The 17,723-nt window shown below is 44.8% G+C and overlaps 1 protein-coding gene and 1 non-coding gene across 16 annotated transcripts in view; both read right to left on the reverse strand.

The window, feature by feature from the left end:
* The window catches only part of TACC1 (transforming acidic coiled-coil containing protein 1), a 130,654-nt gene that overhangs the window by 24,131 nt on the left and 88,800 nt on the right, over window positions 1-17,723 (reverse strand). For 5 of the 15 annotated variants that reach the window (XM_070364283.1, XM_070364275.1, XM_070364284.1 and 2 more), the window contains 5 exons: window positions 11,285-12,209; window positions 8,971-9,006; window positions 7,683-7,743; window positions 5,254-5,461; window positions 2,791-2,843 (listed from right to left, as the gene is read on the reverse strand). In XM_070364283.1, coding sequence (XP_070220384.1) covers window positions 2,791-2,843; window positions 5,254-5,461; window positions 7,683-7,743; window positions 8,971-9,006; window positions 11,285-11,937 — 1,011 coding nt within the window. In that variant the 5' untranslated portion in view covers window positions 11,938-12,209. The remainder of the gene's footprint in view (window positions 1-2,790; window positions 2,844-5,253; window positions 5,462-7,682; window positions 7,744-8,970; window positions 9,007-11,284; window positions 12,210-17,723) is intronic. The other 10 variants (XM_070364281.1, XM_070364274.1, XM_070364282.1 and 7 more) reach the window with 5 other exon arrangements.
* TRNAG-CCC (transfer RNA glycine (anticodon CCC)) lies at window positions 14,365-14,437 on the reverse strand. The gene has a single exon. It is a non-coding gene; the product is annotated as a tRNA-Gly (tRNA).

Genomic DNA, 17,723 nt, shown 5'->3' on the forward strand with positions numbered 1-17,723 from the left:
GCAAAGGCCAGACTGAACAGATTTCCCTCTCTTCTTTTTAATTAACTGATCTCTTTTTGCTGCCCTGGGTCTTTGTTGCTGTGAGCAGGCTTTCTCAAGCTGCAGAGAGTGGGGACTACTCTTCGTTGCAGAGGATGGGCTTCTCACTGCGGTGACTTCTGTTGCGGAGCATGGGCTCTAGGCGTGGGGGCTCAGTAGCATGGCACACGGGCTTAGTTGCTCCCGGGGGGATTTTTTTTTTTTTTTTTTTGTATTTGTGCTGCGGAAGCGAGCACCTGGGTGGACCACTGGACCGCCAGGGAAGCCAGGGAAGCCCTGAACAGGTTTCTTACGTGGCGTTTTGAACATTGCAAGTTCTTTATGCAGTGTTTATTAAACATCCTAAGGAAGCAGATTAATTTCAGCCAGTTCAGCTGGGATTACTATTCAAAAATCATGACCCAGGACGTGCTCTTTGCAGGGGGCGCTGCAGAGAAACCCCCTCAAATCCCAGAGGAGTGCTTCTGTCGAGAAACAACTGTCCTTTGTGACGACCCTGACCCCAGCGTGCGTGTCCTCCTCCTGCCTGGTGTCCACAGGCCCCTCCCCCGCCCCACATCACACACTCTGCACCCTCCAGGGAAACACGTGGGTCACAGCCCAACAGTGAGCCATGAAAACAGTTCCTGGAGCAAACAATGTGCATTAAAAAATTGTAATGGAATAAAAAAAAATCAGAATGAACCACTGGTAGAAACATGGAAACTGTCTTGTGCAATTTGTTTTGTAAAAATACAAATGGATGTGGAGACAGTTTCCTATGTATCTATTAGTTAAGATACAAAACATGGGAATTCCCGGCCGTCCAGTGGTGAGGACTCGATGCTGTCATTGCCAGGGACCCAGGTTCAGTCACTGGTCAGGGAACTAAGATCCTGCAAGCCTACTGGAGTGGCCAAAAAAAGATGTAAACATGCAGTTTTACTGTGGATCAAGGTAAAGAATGTTTCCATGACAACGTCACCTACTCCTTCAGCTTCAACCATCTTAAGGCCCCTCAGATCTATTAAAGCCAAGCCACACTTTTCCTGAGCTCGTGCTGAGTGCTTCTTACGGCCTACAGGAAATGTGAACCAAGAACTGGTCACACAGACGTCTCAAGGCCACACGTCTAACACTGAACTTGTACGATTCAGCTCTCCCTGTACTCCTGTTATACTGGCTCCTATGTTCAGCAGTGTTCACTGTGGTCCAGGCTGGGATACAACAGTGAGCACAGTCATGGCCCCACCTCATGGAGGAAGCCAAGGAGGAAGCCAAAGAGAGCCAAGGGGCAGGTCCACAGAACTGAACGAAACCCCGTCTGCTTGGGCACGTATGTGATGTGGGAAGGAGGCAGGGTTCGTGCAGAAAACCAAGTCAGCAGCAGTTGAGTCTGAGCTGAGCCTAGAGACAAGGAAAGCCAATGAAACAGTTTAAGCAAAAGGGAACAACTCCAGCTTACGGAAAAGGAGGACAGAAAAACCCTTGGAAGAGGGAAGTTTGTTAGGAAACTGCCACCATATTTTAAAAGGCTGGTGGTGGCCACAGGTTTGACAAAAGTGGGTGGATTTACACTTAATCAAAGTTAATTGCACCAATAACGGATACATGGACACACTGATACCCACAAGGCCACTTCTGACGCACTTGAGATAAAAATGCATGAACTGAATTTCCTCAGGAGGAAAACACTGCTGCTGCTGCTAAGTCACTTCAGTTGTGTCCGACTCTGTGCGACCCCACAGACGGCAGCCCACCAGGCCCCACCGTCCCTGGGATTCTCCAGGCAAGAACACTGGAGTGGGTTGCCATTTCCTCCTCCAATCAGGAGGAAACACTAGACAAGCCCAAATCGCAAGAAAGTTGACAAAACAACTGACCAGCACTCTTCAAAAGAGTCAAGGTCAGGGAGGACAGAGACAGAGTGGGAGCTATGAAAGGAGATTAAAGGAGACTGAGAACACGGGAACAAATGCCTTGTGGGGTCCTGCCCTGGATTCTGCACCAGAAAAAGGACATTATCGGGGCAGCTGATAAGACCTGAATATGGTTTACAGAAGGGATAGCAATACTGCACCAGTGTTAATGAATTCTGATAACTGTCCTGTGGTCACAGAAAAGGTTAATGTTTGAGGAGCATGGATGGGTACAGGAGGTACAGGAGTTCTCTGTACTATTTGCGTAAGCCTAAAAGTTTAAAAAAACTGGTTTTAGCTCAGTTAGCTCAAATCCAGCCTTCCTGACACCTGCCATACAGTGGGTCAGCCCTGGGGACGCACCCTGTGCAATATTCACCACAGGGGAACCATTTCCACCTTGTACCTGTGGCCAGGAAAATAACAGAAGCCATGTGTAAGTTAAAAATTCTCAGAAGCCGCATTTAGAGAGTAAAAGGAAATAGGTGAAATTAATTTTAATAATATAGTTTCATTAACACAACAGATCCAAAATGTCAACATGTCATCAATATAAAAAGCTATCGGCATTTCATTTTCCTTTCTTTTTGGTACTTCGGCTTCAAATGCTGGCTGTACTTTACACCTGGGGGACATCTGGGGACATTCAGCTACCGTCTGAGTGCTGGTGGTCTCGCTCAAGACACCTCAGACAGGCGCTAAGCTCCCCAGCTGAAGGAACTGAGCTTTATTTCTATTTCGTGCCCATCACCAAACACCGACGAGAATTTAACTACTGAGTTTACATGGGCTTCAAAACAAAGACTGAAAGCTCCCATGCCCACCCTGCACCCCCATGAGCCTGGGAACTCACGGGCACAGTGGATCCATCCTTCTCCATCTTCTGACATGGATCCTTCTCGGAGCCTAAAACACAGAGGGTCATTTTTATAGTCATCCCGAGAGGTGGGTGCCCTTCCTTCCCACTGAGAGACTCCAGGAAACCCCAGTGTAGGCCTGGAAGGACATCTGTGGACCCCTGAACCCCAGTATCTCAAGACCCTTAAAGGTACACTGCATTCTGTTGACCCCTGTGCTGTGTTCAAAGTCCAGAACGCCCAGAGGGAAAGAGGCACTCGGCCAGTCGGCCACAGGCAGAATCGTGTCCTCAAGTGGAGAGAACGGCAAGACTGCCCCCTTGTGTCCATTAAGAGTTTTGCAAATGAGCTATACTAACCACAGGATCATTTCGCAAAAAGGAAACCGTTAACACTGAAAAGTATTTTATTACCAAATTGAGGAGAGAATCTAAATTCCAGCCCTGAAGGGTACCCTCAATGGAATTAATGTAGCAGATCAAATTTTAAAAAAAGCTCTAAATTTTGATGCCTGGAAACGCAATATCCTCTCCACACCCTTCAAGCTGGTTTCCTCATTCTCACTCTACCACGGGAGTCAACATTTACAAAAAACCAACACTATGCTTTTTCTAATTAAAGGTATACGCATCTGCCGAAGAATTTTAAATATGGAAAAACACACAGAACGCTAAAGCTACAATCCTCCACCTACAATCACAAATTATTATTTTAGGGCACTGTCAAGAGTGAATTATTCAGAACACAAATGGGACCATTGGTATTCCACTTAAAAACTCTATACTCAAAAGCCGTAATTCCTCAAGACAACCCTGCCTCGAGTTCCCACTTGCCCAGGACTCGTGGAAAACTGCTGGGCATTTTAGCGGTGCAGCAGGTTCCTTTCCATCCCTGTGAGAGATTCCCTGGGGCACCTCTGCCTATGTATCCATCAGGACCCAGCCCAAAGGTGACCCCTGGGAACAGCTCAAGCACTGTACACTCACACCCTCCCACCCCATGCCACCGGGCCTCTGCTCACTACTCAGTCATCAACAGGGTTAACAGGAGTAGCTGTTCTATTAGCAGAACCCCAGCTCTGTAAGCTTCTGCCAAAGCAATCTCCTCCTAGTGAGGAAGGGCGTAATTCAACAGATACGGACAAGGCCCCTACACCAGGGAAAACTTGAAGATGAATCATTCACAGTCCTTAACCTCAAAGAGTTATCGAAGATGACCTTCTGTAACTACTACACGGAACGAACAGAAGAAGAAATGCAGTGGGAACCAACTGACTTTTCTGAGACAGACCTGCAAGGAAGGGCAGAATTTCTACAGGGTGAGGGTGCAGAAGAGTATTTCATACCTAAGAAATAAGCGTAGGCATGAGTCCTCAGGGTGAGCCTGAGTAACAGGTAAAGGGGCACAAGGGGAAAAGGCAAAAAGGGTCTTTGCGGAAAATGTCAAAGCAGAAAGAGGCCTGGGAAGAAATCTGGAACAGTCCTTGGAGTGCTTATTTTACAGACGGGAAACTGAGACCTGGATAGGGGTGGGGGTGGGGGTGGCTGGGGAGATAACTCTTGCAAAGTACAGATTTCCACCTGCTTCTCTGATTTGATAGATCATGATCTTTTAAAATCTGAGTATAAAAGCCCCACATTAAATTACGTTGCTGAAGATACTAAGTTTCCAATAATGGTTAATGAAGTCAGGAACATGGTGCCAAGCACTTTACAAATCAAGGTTAAGGCCACAGATACAATCTGGGACCTGGCAAAGGGCCTCGAATCTAGAATGTTCTAAAGTGGAAAACAGCAAGAAGCTTCAGCACAGGGAACTACCTGTGCTGCCTGATATAAAACAGAAAAACAATAAGGACCTACTATATGGCACAGGGAACTATATTCAATGTCTTGTAATAACCTATATTGGAAAAGAATCTGAAAAATAAATATACACACACATATATATTACATATATATATAATTGAGTCACTTTGTTGTGTATCTGGAGGCAACACAGCATTGTAAATCAACTGCAATTTTTTAAAAGAACACTATCTAGTGAGGAGACATGAGTTACTATGCATAAAGCCCTCTAACCTGTGCCTACATGTGGAAGTAACTATATCTGTTAGTTACTACTGTCTATACATGAAACAAGGAACTCAAAAATCACAACATGGTTGCAAACCACTACACTGGAAGCTGTGGCCAGACTGAAATAATTTAAAGAAATCAAGCAGTCTCACACACGGGCGTCTCCGCACACTCTGTCACACTTATCCACATGTTGCCTGGCATTCCACAGATGCCCCTTGGTGTCTCCTCTCCAGGCAAAGAAGCAAAGCACAGACCAGCAGTCTAACCTATCCTTCAGGGGGCCCGGTTCTCCAATCGCTCTAAGCTGCCTCCTTGCCCTAGGCTTCCAGGCATTTTTATGCTTATGTACGTAAGAAAGATGAAGATTTGCTTCCGTACCTGCTTCTGAGGATGAAAACGCATGATTTATGGCAGACACGGGAACATTGGAACATTCAAAGTACTCCAGGTCGTCCTCTGGCTCACCTTTCCCCTCGGCCCCAGTGGGTTTCTGAACCGATGACGTGGACGCCAGCTTCTCCTCATCAGTAGCATGACCGTCCCTGTTAGAAATGTCTGAGATCTGGGAGATCACTGCTCCTTCATCCTGGGAAAGGCAACAGAGGCGATGCTACATTTAGGAGGGAAACTAACGTGTCAGGAACGGCGAAGCAGCCACCATTCTACAAGATGCTCTCCACGGACCTGGTACCAACCAAGGAAGAAGCTGCAGCCTCTGAACCATGGAAGGTGTATTTTCTAGGGCTTACCCTCTGTGATTCAACTTCAGGGTTTGAAAAATTAGGTTTTTCTAGCCTAAATTATAAGAAGTTTAAGTGGCCCAAGGCAGTGGTTTTCATATTTTTTGCTCCAATAGTTACTAAATTTCTTGGGAAATTTTATGTAATCCATTGTATTTCCAGGTGATATCTAAAACCTTTAAGTATGAGTTTAAACAGTCCCAAAGGATATAATATCTGCTATATATTATTTGCTTATTTATCTTTCCTTCCAGTTTTAGTCAGATATAACTGACATACAGTACTATATAACTTGAAGATGTACAGCATAATGACCTTACACACATCATGAAATTATTACAGTAAGTTCAGAGAACATCTATCCTCTCATACAAATACAAAATAAAGGAAAAAATTTTTGTTCTATTTTAAATATTGATTTGCTTATTAATTCAATTTAGTTACTCTAGTGATCCGATACTTTATCATCTATTTAAAATTGAACATAAATATGCTCTTAATGGTCAGAAATTTACATCATTCCTTTTCCTCTCTAAATTTGTATTTCCTCTCTACTTCCATTAAGAACTTATCCCAAAGAAATGTATTTGCATGCCTGAAAGTCTTTGAAAGTTCTGCTATTATATTTATTTAAAAAAATTTTTTTCTACAAGCCTGTCTTTAAGTGTCAACATTTTTTTTCTTCTGGAGAGTTATTTCATTTACAAATGCACAATTTATTCTAAAAATATTAGTGTTTGGTAAATACAGTCAAACACAAAAGTAAATTTTTAAAAAATGGAAATTATAACATTTTGTTGCACCAATTTTAAAAGTAATTTTACAAAGTAATATGTGTTATTTTTCTGAAATAAGTCCACGGTAAATTTTTCATGTGGATAATTTTCAAATTATCCTACTATATAGCACAGGGAACTCTGCTCATTGTTATGTGGCAGCATGGATGGGAGGGGAGTTTGGGGAAGAATGGATACATGTAATATGGATGGCTGAGTCCCTTTGCTGTCTACCTGAAACTATCACAACACTGTCAACTGGCTTAACCTAATATAAAATAAAAAGTTTAAAAACAAAGGCAAACAAACGAAAGGTAAATTTTTCATGGTTCTTTTTGCCTGCTCTTTAGCAGCATTTGAAAGTGGATAGTTCATACATTTGTAATAGATGAAAAATCAAATTGCAAATCTCTTTTTCTTTAATCTTAAACTATGTACCAAGTTTTTGGTCCTGTGTAAGTTGAACTTAAAATGCATTTTATTAATCAATGAATATATTTCTGTAATGGTTATACTGAAATAAAATTTTAAAAAGGAAAAAAAAGCACCTCACTGCAATCAAATGGGTCTGGGTTTGGGGGGGTTTTATTTGTGTTTCCCAATTAATTCATATAGTCAAGGATAAATATTTACTGCTAGAATGAAACAAAGGTCAGCATCAATTTTATTCCTGTTTTCCATTTTTATAATCAATTAGAAGCCGGAAGCCTTACTAAAATAAATAAGTGAAACAGAAGAAAGTTTGATAACAGAACCATCTCAATTCTTTGAACCCCTTTCCAAGTTATGTACCAAAAAATTCTATCATCAATAATTTTCTTTTTGATGGAGATATAAGTGACATATATCACTGTGTCAAAAGTTATTTTTAATCATCTATCAGCTGACAATTCAGGTTCTCCCATTTGGTGGAAAGCAATGAACTGGAAAACCATCTGACTTTTAAAAATATATTATCCAGTCATTGCAGTCAATCACCTTAAAACTTACCCCAACATTTCAAGTCCCTCTTTGGTGCTCAGAGGTTCCATATCCAACTGTACAGCAATAAGACAGAGAATGGGTGAGAAGGAACTTTTCCCCCAAAAAAGTGGGAACAAAGTAACTGTGAAGGAACAGGGTTCCTTTGTCTTATAGGGCCCTTTCTCAGATCCACTTAGGAAGTCAAGGGACTGGGAACTGGCTTCCTTAAAGCGGAGTACTCAGATCCCACTGGAAAAATCTTCGTTAGCCACCACCCTCATGGGGAACACTGGTCTAAGAGATAAGCTGATGAAAGGGACAGACTTACCTGAGAACACCCATCCAAAGCAAGAGACTGGGCTTCATATTTCTTCACCTTACAGCCACTCCTGGGGAAAAACAAACAGAACGCCAGGCTGGTTTGGCATCACACAGACAAGCTCCCAAGCCGTGAGATGGAGCAGATAGCGGTGTGTGCAGAAACCAGCCAAAGCGCACAGCCCCACACGAGTCACACCGCCACACATCAGAGACGGGAACACCTTCCCGCCTCTGAATCCTCTCCCGAGAGACAGGGCAAGCGAAAACTGTAATTCAGTGATCCCCTCGCTTGTTTCTGCGGGATGCTAAACACCGACTCTCGGGCCCCTATGGTTTTTAACTGCAACAGCATTCCCAAGAGCAGCCCCAGCACCTGGAGACGGCGGGTCACGTGATCCGCGCTCACCTGGCTTTGACAGTCACCAGAAAAATTACCACGCCGGACCACATTCTTTAAAAATTCTTTATTGTGCTAAAAGCCACAGAAGTCTGGTAAGACAGCTCCAGACCTGTGTGCTCACAGAGGGCCGTGGGTAACAGAAAATATGAAGATAAAAATATCTGAGCAATCTGTTACCACTCCTATTCAGTAGTAAGATAGAAAATGAACATCATGGCCAGAACTGGGGACACTCACACCGCCTGCTATGTTTAAACTTGCATGTGATTTGTGATCTGAAGACTAGTCCAGATTTCGTTCTGTCTTAATGAACCTAAAACTTCCAATACCACCACTCTGACCCCGCCCCCCATCACCAAATTGCAAGTTCTTCTCGTCTCGTGGGACAAAAACAAAGACCAGCATACATGGTACCAGAATATGGACCCTCCACCTCGTCAGTGCCTGATTTTCTTTCCTAATGCCTGAGTGTCACCCTGCTATCAAACTCAAGCTGAGCTGACTCAGGAAAATGTATCCCCTGTGCTCCAAGGCGGCAGCCTTATCCTATCAAAAAAGTCAACTGTTCCTGACACTAAACAGCACAGCAGCTCCTCAAACCACCGCGGGGATGACCAGGCGGCCAAGCCAGCACACAGCATCACAGCGCCACACGGGGCGTGCCAAGCCAGGGACGCAAGCTCTCGCACCTAAGGTGGGAGGGCCTGTCTCCAAGCCTTTGAGTACAGATGGCAAGGCTAAGCTGACTCATGAAGTGGCAAATGAAATGCGAAAAGTCATCAGAAGATTCAACTCAGAAAGGGAAGCCAACATGCTGTGGAGGAGATGGTCCAGGAAGGGTGGGGGAGGAACTGCCAAGGATCCCGGGGGAGCCAGAAACAGCAGGAGTACTTACAACAGAAAACAGAGAAATTTCACTTGTTCAGTAGTCCTGATGCACCAACAAAATTAGAGACGGGAAAGAGACAGACAGATGAAGAAAAAAATCATGTAAAGCCTGGAATATTTATCTCTAGTCTGGCAGACGTAAAGGCTGCAAAGTTCTATGAGATGAGACAGAAATTATAAATGTCAGATTCGTCAATATGACCACTAGTGAGTGAATGACTCTCAGGAGGAAGAGAGTGGTGGAAACACTCAGAAATGCCACGCAGTCAAATTTAAGGATGAAAAGTAAACTATCAAATAGTTGTAAATGTTAAAAAAATAACATTACTGCTGAGCATGTTTACTCTTAAATGTCTAGTCATCCAGATTAAAGACAATCAATGCATGAATAAAAATATAATTGAAAATATATCTCCTTAAACCTGTCAGTGTCTATCACTAAGAAACTCAAAGTGACTTTACCTAATTTATCTTATTTGCCTGACAAAATCCCAATCATAGGATGATCTGTTTTATTTTTTATTTCATTTTTATTATACAACAGTGACTTTATTTCCCTGTGCTATACATTAGGTCTTTGCTGTTTGTTTTATATATAGGAGTATGTATCTGTTAATCCCAAACTTCTAATTTATCCCTGTCCCCCTACCTTTCCTCTGTGGAAGATTGTTTTCTATGTCTGTCGGTCTACACCTGTTTTGTAAATAAATTCATTTGTATCATTTTTTCAGATTTCACATACTAAGTGATATCATATGATGTTTGTCTTCTTCTATCTGCAAAGTCAGTAAGATTTTGATAGACTTGGCCAAGATTTAAATATTATTGGAAATAAAAAAAATTTTTTTAAGTTAGAAAAAAAAAAGATTAGTAAAGAAACTTTAGCACGCATTAAACTGTCTTTATACTGGATGTCTCTATATTACAGGAGAAGAACCTGAGATGTCAGCCGTATCATCTTTTAAGAAGTCACACAAAGACCCTGTTATCAGAACTTCAAACCCTGCTAGGTGCTACCTACTTCTACCTCTTTACTTCCACTCTTTTCTACAATAATGGAATTTGCTAAATAAAACCCCAGAGTTACACAACAGGTCGAGCATCTTTCTCCTGTGGAAAGAAGGAGACAAGAGTCTTGGTTGCATAAGAGTTTTTTTTTTAATACATAAGGTATTTTAGACCAAGAAGTTCATTCATCAAAAACAGATTGGGAGGAAAACGCTAGCAAGTGAGGGAAGTATGGCTGGGAGAGGGTAGGTACTTCTTGCTACCGAAAATAAGATGTAGGATAAACCTTCCTCCCTTTGGATTTAGTTTTATGCCACATGAATGCACGGGCTACACACCTTCAATAAGCAACTGAAAGAGAGGCTCCCAATGAGCCCTTATCAACCCTGAGAGGTAGGGTCACTGATATTTAGAGGACCCCATATTAGAAAGCACCTAGGCAAAGACCTGGCCATCGCATCCCCCAGGCCACAGGTGACCAGATACAGGTAACTAACCTGAGCCACAGAAGAGCACCGAGGACACCTGATTAGTAATATTTTTTGGCAACTATGTAACTGCCCGTCTGGCTCAGCAGCCACTTAACAATGAAAGAACAGAGCAAGAATGACAGATGACCTTTCATTCCCTTCAGACCTGGTGGGGATATTCTGAGGCTGCTGAAGATGTGAGTCAGATTCAGGCAACTGGTTAAAAGATTCTTGATTCTTTTTGGAAACTCACTTCCTTACTGATAAGAGCCAGAAGTTTGACCAGGAGACATAAGAATTCACAGTAACTCTGAGTGGTAGGTTTGTTTTCAATAGGAATCACAGCTTTCTGTTCAAGTGAAAAGACTTCTATACGCCCCTTCCCCCACGTTACTGACACTACACGGGCAACCTGCAGGCCTGGGAGCTTTGTTTCATCCAGAGAATCTGCAGAGGGTGGCTGGCACTGATTCTTGAGTTCTGTCTATGACACCCCGCAGCTCAGACAGGATTTCTGAAAACCATCAGATCTCTACCTGCCTAGCTCATGATATTCTTTTTTTTTTTTTTTTTTTTTCTTTTTAAAAGCAGGAAAAAACGTATCCAAGGTTAGGGGGGAAAGAACTCAGCAGAATAAGCTGAGGATTCGGAAGCAAGGCAGACATCTAAAAAGGAGACCTCTGGCATCTCTGATTCCACAGCAGAGTCAGGCACAACAGTGAAGGCTACGTCAGAGGCTACAAGCTGTGTGTCTGCCCCGGGGGGCCTCCCCGCAAACCAAAAGCAGTGGCCAGACTCTCAGAGAGGACACAGAACACAACGCCCACGCCCGGCCCCACTCACGTTATTAAACGTGACTTGGCCTTCTTGGGTGATTCTAAGATTTCATTAACTTGATTACCGGCGGGAGAATCAAAGTCACCGCTGGCGAAAGTCATACTGGGTTTAAAGGGATCCGAGGACTCGTCAAAGAGGTCCGGGTCAAAGCGGTAGGAGCCCTGGGCGGAGAGCGGGGGCGAGTGCTGCCGCGCCAGGGGGCCGCCGCGGGGCCGCAGGGTGGGGCTCGCCCCGGGGCCCGGCTCCGGTGGCGCCTTGGCGCCATGAACCTGCGGCATGACTCTGCTGCCCGGTTTCCGGCCAGGCTTCCTCGGGAGGGCTCTCCTGGACTCCACGGTCTCCGTGTCTTCGGCGAAATCGAATTCGCATTGCAGTGGGGGGCTCCTCGCATCCTCCGGCCACTCGGCCCCCGAGTCGTGGGCATCTCCGCCTGGTGTTTCCATCATCTCAGGGGCACATTTCTGGCTCCCGGCCTTCCCATCCTCCCCGACAGGACGCATATCCTCCGGGGCAGGGGCTGCTTCCGAGAGCTCGCTGCCCAGCGCCTTCTTCCGCAGGGGCACGGGCCGTGGCTTCCGCAAGCGGCTCCGGCCGGCCCCGGGCTCTGGACGAGGGCTGCCCGCCCCGGGGTCGGCTTCCAAGGCAGCGCCCGCGGTCATGGCCTCGTTGTCTTGCACGCCCGCGGCCGGGCCGAGGAGCGCGGCTGTGCCGGGCGCCACGGGGACGTCCCCGCAGTTCCTGGATTCTATGGAAAACGGCCTCACGACGGAGATCTTGCTCGCGTCATGTTCGGGCTCTTCTCTGAAATCCTTGACTGGGCGAGACCCGCCAGCGGGCGGCGCTGCCTCCTGCTCTGAGGGTCGAGAAGCAGCCGCAGATGAACAGCTTCCAACCACTTCAGCCACCAGCTCTTCCTCCTCTTCTTGTGAGTCTGAAACAAAACACAAAAGCTGTGGGTCAACAAATGACCTTTCCGGCATTAGTGAATCTTCTCTACTAGCTGAAGCCACACAGACAGATGGCAGGCTCTCCCCATTTTGCTTTTACAAGCATCCCTAAGGTTCTGTATGGATGGTGGTGAGGCCTCAAAGGGGAGACTGGTGCTACGCTCTAAAGGGTGCCTGTGTATTACCCAAGTCATGATGATAATAATTTACTAGGACTTCCTTGGCGTTTGGTGGCTAAGACTATACACTTCCACAGCAGGGCACATGGTTCAGTCCCTGGAACTAAAGATACCCCATGCTATGCACTTCGGCCAAAGAAAAAAAAAAAAGTTATACAAATAACAATTATACCAAACAGAGCTATTTAAGAAAAGGTGAAGTAGATCATGGGCCCTCTGCAAAGCATATTAAAATGATGCTGAAATTCCACAGGTTTAAACAACTGGCTTGGAAGAAGCTTTGGACCCTGACAGCTCACAAACAGGGATCTCATCTGGCACAGACATGGTTCCCAGGCACTGCCTGAGAGGTTCAGGGTCTGGATTTTATGCAGCAAATGGATTTTAATCTCTGGAAGTTAAAAATAAGAATTCCTTCTTCCCCAGGATAGAATTTAAATAACTGGACTGTTTTAAAATTAAATGAAACACTCATCATGGTCTGCTCAGAATAACTTCTCTGTACATGTAAAAACCAAAAGAAGCAAATAAAAAAGCTAATTAGAAAAAGCAGAGATAGCAAAGTGGTTTCAGGAACAAACACTCCTTATTTTACTAAGACACAAATCATAAAACCAATAAGTTTTACTTCTTTAGAAGCTTTGTCTCTCAGCTGGCCAGGAATTCTCTCAAATCATTTGTGAAAATGAAAGATCCTTTTTAATTGGGGTCAGTCCATCCTAAAGGAGATCAGCCCTGGGATTTCTTTGGAAGGAATGATGCTGAAGCTGAAACTCCAATACTTTGGCCACATCATGTGAAGAGTTGACTCACTGGAAAAGACCCTGATGCTGGGAGGGATTGGGGGCAGGAGGAGAAGGGGACAACAGAGGTTGAGATGGCTGGATGGCATCACCAACTAGATGGACATGAGTTTGGGTAAACTCCGGGAGTTGGTGATGGACAGGGAAACCTGGCGTGCTGCAATTCATGGGGTCACAAAGAATAGGACATGGCTGAGCAACTGAACTGAACTGAAGGAGAAACACTGCTACCAACAAGTTGTGTAAATGAGGGTATTTCTTAAAAGCACAAATTAAGATAGTGCTTTCCTGACTTAGGTATCTGAAGTGACAATAGAATAGCAGCAAAAACTGAGTAAACTGGTTATTATCATAGTATCTCATGATTTAACAAAAACTCAGAAATGACCATCTAGTCATACTTCCTAATCATAATCCAGGATCAAAGAGCTGAGTATCACTGGGAGAGGTTTTGAAAGCACTCACACATCTTTTTACATGATTCCTTTATGGCTGCAACTGGGCAGTACATTTACAAACTTTTCTGCACAGATACTTCAGATATTCTACTAATGTTCAATATGTCTTGTTCTTAAAGATATATTTAACTGTTATTAATGCTGGTCAAGGCTATGGTTTTTCCTGTGGTCATGTATGGATGTGAGAGTTGGACTGTGAAGAAGGCTGAGCACCAAAGAATTGATGCTTTTGAACTGTGGTGTTGGAGAAGACTCTTGAGAGTCCCCTGGACTGCAAGGAGATTCAACCAGTCCATCCTAAAGGAGATCAGTCCTGGGTGTTCATTGGAAGGACTTATGCTAAAGCTGAAACTCCAGTACTTTGGCCACCTCATGTGAAGAGTTGACTCATTGGAAAAGACTCTGATGCTGGGAGGGATTGGGGGCAGGAGGAGAAGGGGACGACAGAGGATGAGATGGCTGGATGGCATCACTGACTCGATGGATGTGAGTCTGAGTGAACTCCAGGAGTTGGTGATGGACAGGGAGGCCTGGCGTGCTGCAGTTCACGGGGTCGCAAAGAGGCAGACATGACTGAGCGACTGAACTGAACTGAACTGAACTGAATGCTGGAATTTTAAAAAAAAAATTTACTTTTATTGGCTAAATCGGGTCTTAGTTGTGACATGCAAACTCTTAGTTGCAGCAAGTGGGATCTAGTTCCTTGACCAGGGATTGAACCTGGGACCCCTGCACTGGGAGTGCAGAGTCTTCGCCACTGGACCACCAGGGAAGTCCCCAGTGCTGGAATTTTTAATAAAGCTCTCAATGCGTGGTATCTAGGATTGAACATACTTCAAAAGGATTTTCTTTTAAAAGACAAAGCCAATGTGGCAAAATCTTGGTAACTGTTGAATCCAGGGCTGGGTAAATTGGAGTTTTCATTGTACTGTTTCCTCTATCGTATATGCTTGAAATCTTGCAAAATAAAAAATTTTAAAACTCAACTGCCTTACACACAGAATTTTAACAAAAACATTTTAAAGTGTACTGACAATTTATCTTGCGAGCATATAGATTCTCTATTCTTTTTCTACATATTTGAGCTGTGATGAGGGTGTTATTGTTTCTCTGTGCTGATGGGAGGTAGGTAGACAAGTAACAGTGAAAACATGCCATCAAAAACCCGGGGCTGCAAAAATCTACATGTGACAGTCTTGGTTAGAAGCCAGGCTGGGTTTGGGCATGCCTGCTCATACCCTAGCATCAGTCTGTTGAAAAAAATAAAACCTTTATTATCTCAAAGTACAGAAAGTGACTACTTATTTTACATGAGCCACAGAGAGTGTTTAAGCAGATTTACTTATAAATCAGATTTATGTTCTCAACAGCTCTAGCTGAAATGCAGGGAAGGGTTGGAAGGAGGTCAGAAAAGGAACAAACAGAACCACTAGTGTGTTATTCTGGGGCTTTGATTAGGGCGGTGCTAATGGAAGGGAAGAGACGTGCAGAGCAACTGAGAAAATGAGGTGAGACGGAGAAGGTTGTAAGGCGCTGGATGTAGAGCTGAAGGAGGAGGAGGCATCAAAGACGGCATGTACGTTTTCAGCTCGTGAAACGGGATGCTGCTACTACTCAGTGAGACTCGGGGGTACCAGCCAAGGAGCTTGGGGCTGTTGGACAGGGGCTCGAGGTCGGCCCCTGGACACTGAGAGCTGTCTGGGACCCTGAAGCAGAGAAGCTGAGTAGGAAGTGAGTAAGTGAGCATAGAGAGATCTAAGCTGCAACGAATACAGGACATAACTCAAGTGATGACGTTCATGTCATTACCTTCAAAGTCACACTGGATGCTACACAACTGAAAGGTATCTCCCTTCTACACACTTTCATCTTTGAGCCTTAGCATATTTTATTCTAAATTTTTAGATAGAAGCTGATTATCTTTTTCTCTCAAAAGAAGATAAACCCAAAAAAGATTAAATAAAAACTTGAAGTGTATCTTTTGTAAATTAAAAGCAATGCTATTAATAATGATATCTGTATCTTTATTAATAACAATACGATGTCAGCTACATAGGAACACGTCCACACATCTTTAAGATGCTTACTGAAACATCTGTGACATGCTATCTGGAATTTGTTTTAAAAATAACTGAAGTAATAGAACAGAAGAAAAAGAGGATGAGGGGACGATGGGACCAAGTCTGAGAAAATCTGGACAATGATTTAACCCGGCAGATAGGAACACAGAAGCTCCACTTTTCCATACGACATTGGGACCTGAGGACAATCAAAGAAAAACTCTTTTGTTATGTAACTTCTCTCCCAATCTCTCCTTGCCATTGAGACATTCTAAACATTTACGGTTGGTCTCTCTCATGGGAGTCCTGTCCTCTGTGTTCTTCCCCCACAGGCTGGAGATCAGTTGAGGGGAAGGGTGAGGCTGAGACAGGAGAGGACAGTGTCTCTAGCCCAGCGGCCCTGTCCCTTCTGGCAACATTTGGTCTTCATTTCCTGATTTCTTCACCATCAATCCCACACCTCCCAAAGATGGAGGGAAGACCTCTGGAGTCACCTTCTGAGTCTCTCCTAGCTTTGTACTTCTGCCCTAGTCTCCCCTATTAGCAAAGGCAGGGGCCTTCCCACTTCCCACCCCCTCCACTTGCCTCCACTCCTCCAGACCCCACCCTTCCCCATGTCTACCGGCCATGACGGATGAGGGATGAGGATGGATAAGCCTCTGCAACCTGGGGACACCTGGAGGGCTGCTGCATCCTAGAGCATGCCACCTGGCAAGGGGGAGGGGAAGGCAGACAACACCCCTCACCTGAATTCAGCCCCCCAGTCTGAGCAGAAGACTGCCACCCCAGCATTTCTTGTCCAACTCTAGGCAGGTGCCAAGTGGGCAAACCTGCCCATCCAAAGTGTACTCCCTGCAGGCCCCAGCCTGGTCCAGCATCGTCAGTCACCAGGACAGAGCACCGCGGGGCAGGGGGTAGGGGGGAGGGGGAGGGCAGCTCACTGATTTAAGCCAGTGTGGGGAGTCTGTGAAAATGTAAAAGCAAAATCCAAGCTTCTCACCTAACTTGAAGTGATACATCTGAGTAAGGTTTTATTTGCCTTTACGTTCTCCGTCAGCAAGCGTCCCAGTGCCAGCTGACCCTGCCTACCTGAGGCTGCCCTAAAACAGGACCTAAAGGGCAAGCACCGCACCACTAGTAACTGGAAGAAGTAAAACAGCCAAGGTGTCCTCAGGCTCCGGGTAGGTCTCCCACTGGTTAGCATGAGTTCTAACCTCGGTCTTCGGTCCTGGCTTTCATCTCAGAGCCCGTTATATAACTAACCTCTATTCATCCTTCCATTTTTACACAAATCCTTCTCTCCTCAGAACCTTCCTCCCAGGGGCGCTGAAAAGCTCTCTCCTGGAATGAGTCTCATGCGTTTGGATGACTCTGACAAGCACGGCACTGCCTGGCGGCATGGTGAACAGACAGAGATGAGATCGGTGGATGATTTCAAAGCAAACACTGAGGAAATCCAAAAATAGACCGACATTTCCACTTCTGCCACGTCTGTTCTGTTAATCAAACTCTTCCTTTCAACAAGCACCCTCCCCAAGATCTAAAATGTGTGATGCTGATTTAATGGGTGCTCTAACACAGATGCCTTTTATGCTTATTCAGGATGTAGGCTAGTCTCTTGTAAAAAGGGATCTTCCCTCCCACCCCCACCCCCACCCCCCGCCTTTATAATACTTTTAAAAGAAAAGGCACAGAATGCCAAGATTCAAAAGGCTGAGGTAACAGCTTGACTTTCTGCTTTGCACTCTGGTACGATGAAAATATGGGCTTCCCTTGTGGCTCAGTGGTAAAGATCTGCCTGCAATGCAGCAGACACAGGTTCGATCCCTGGGTTGGGAAGATCCCCTAGAAGAGGGGCATGGCAACCCATCCAGTATTTTTGCCTGGAAAATCCCGGCTTTGCAGGCTGCAATCCATAGGACTGCAAAGAGTCGGACACGACTGAAGCGACTAAGCAGCAGTTGCAGCATGTTGAAAATATACTGGGTTCAAATACAA

The sequence above is a fragment of the Bos mutus genome, chromosome 27, assembly GCF_027580195.1.
Source record: "Bos mutus isolate GX-2022 chromosome 27, NWIPB_WYAK_1.1, whole genome shotgun sequence".
NCBI lineage: Eukaryota > Metazoa > Chordata > Mammalia > Artiodactyla > Bovidae > Bos > Bos mutus.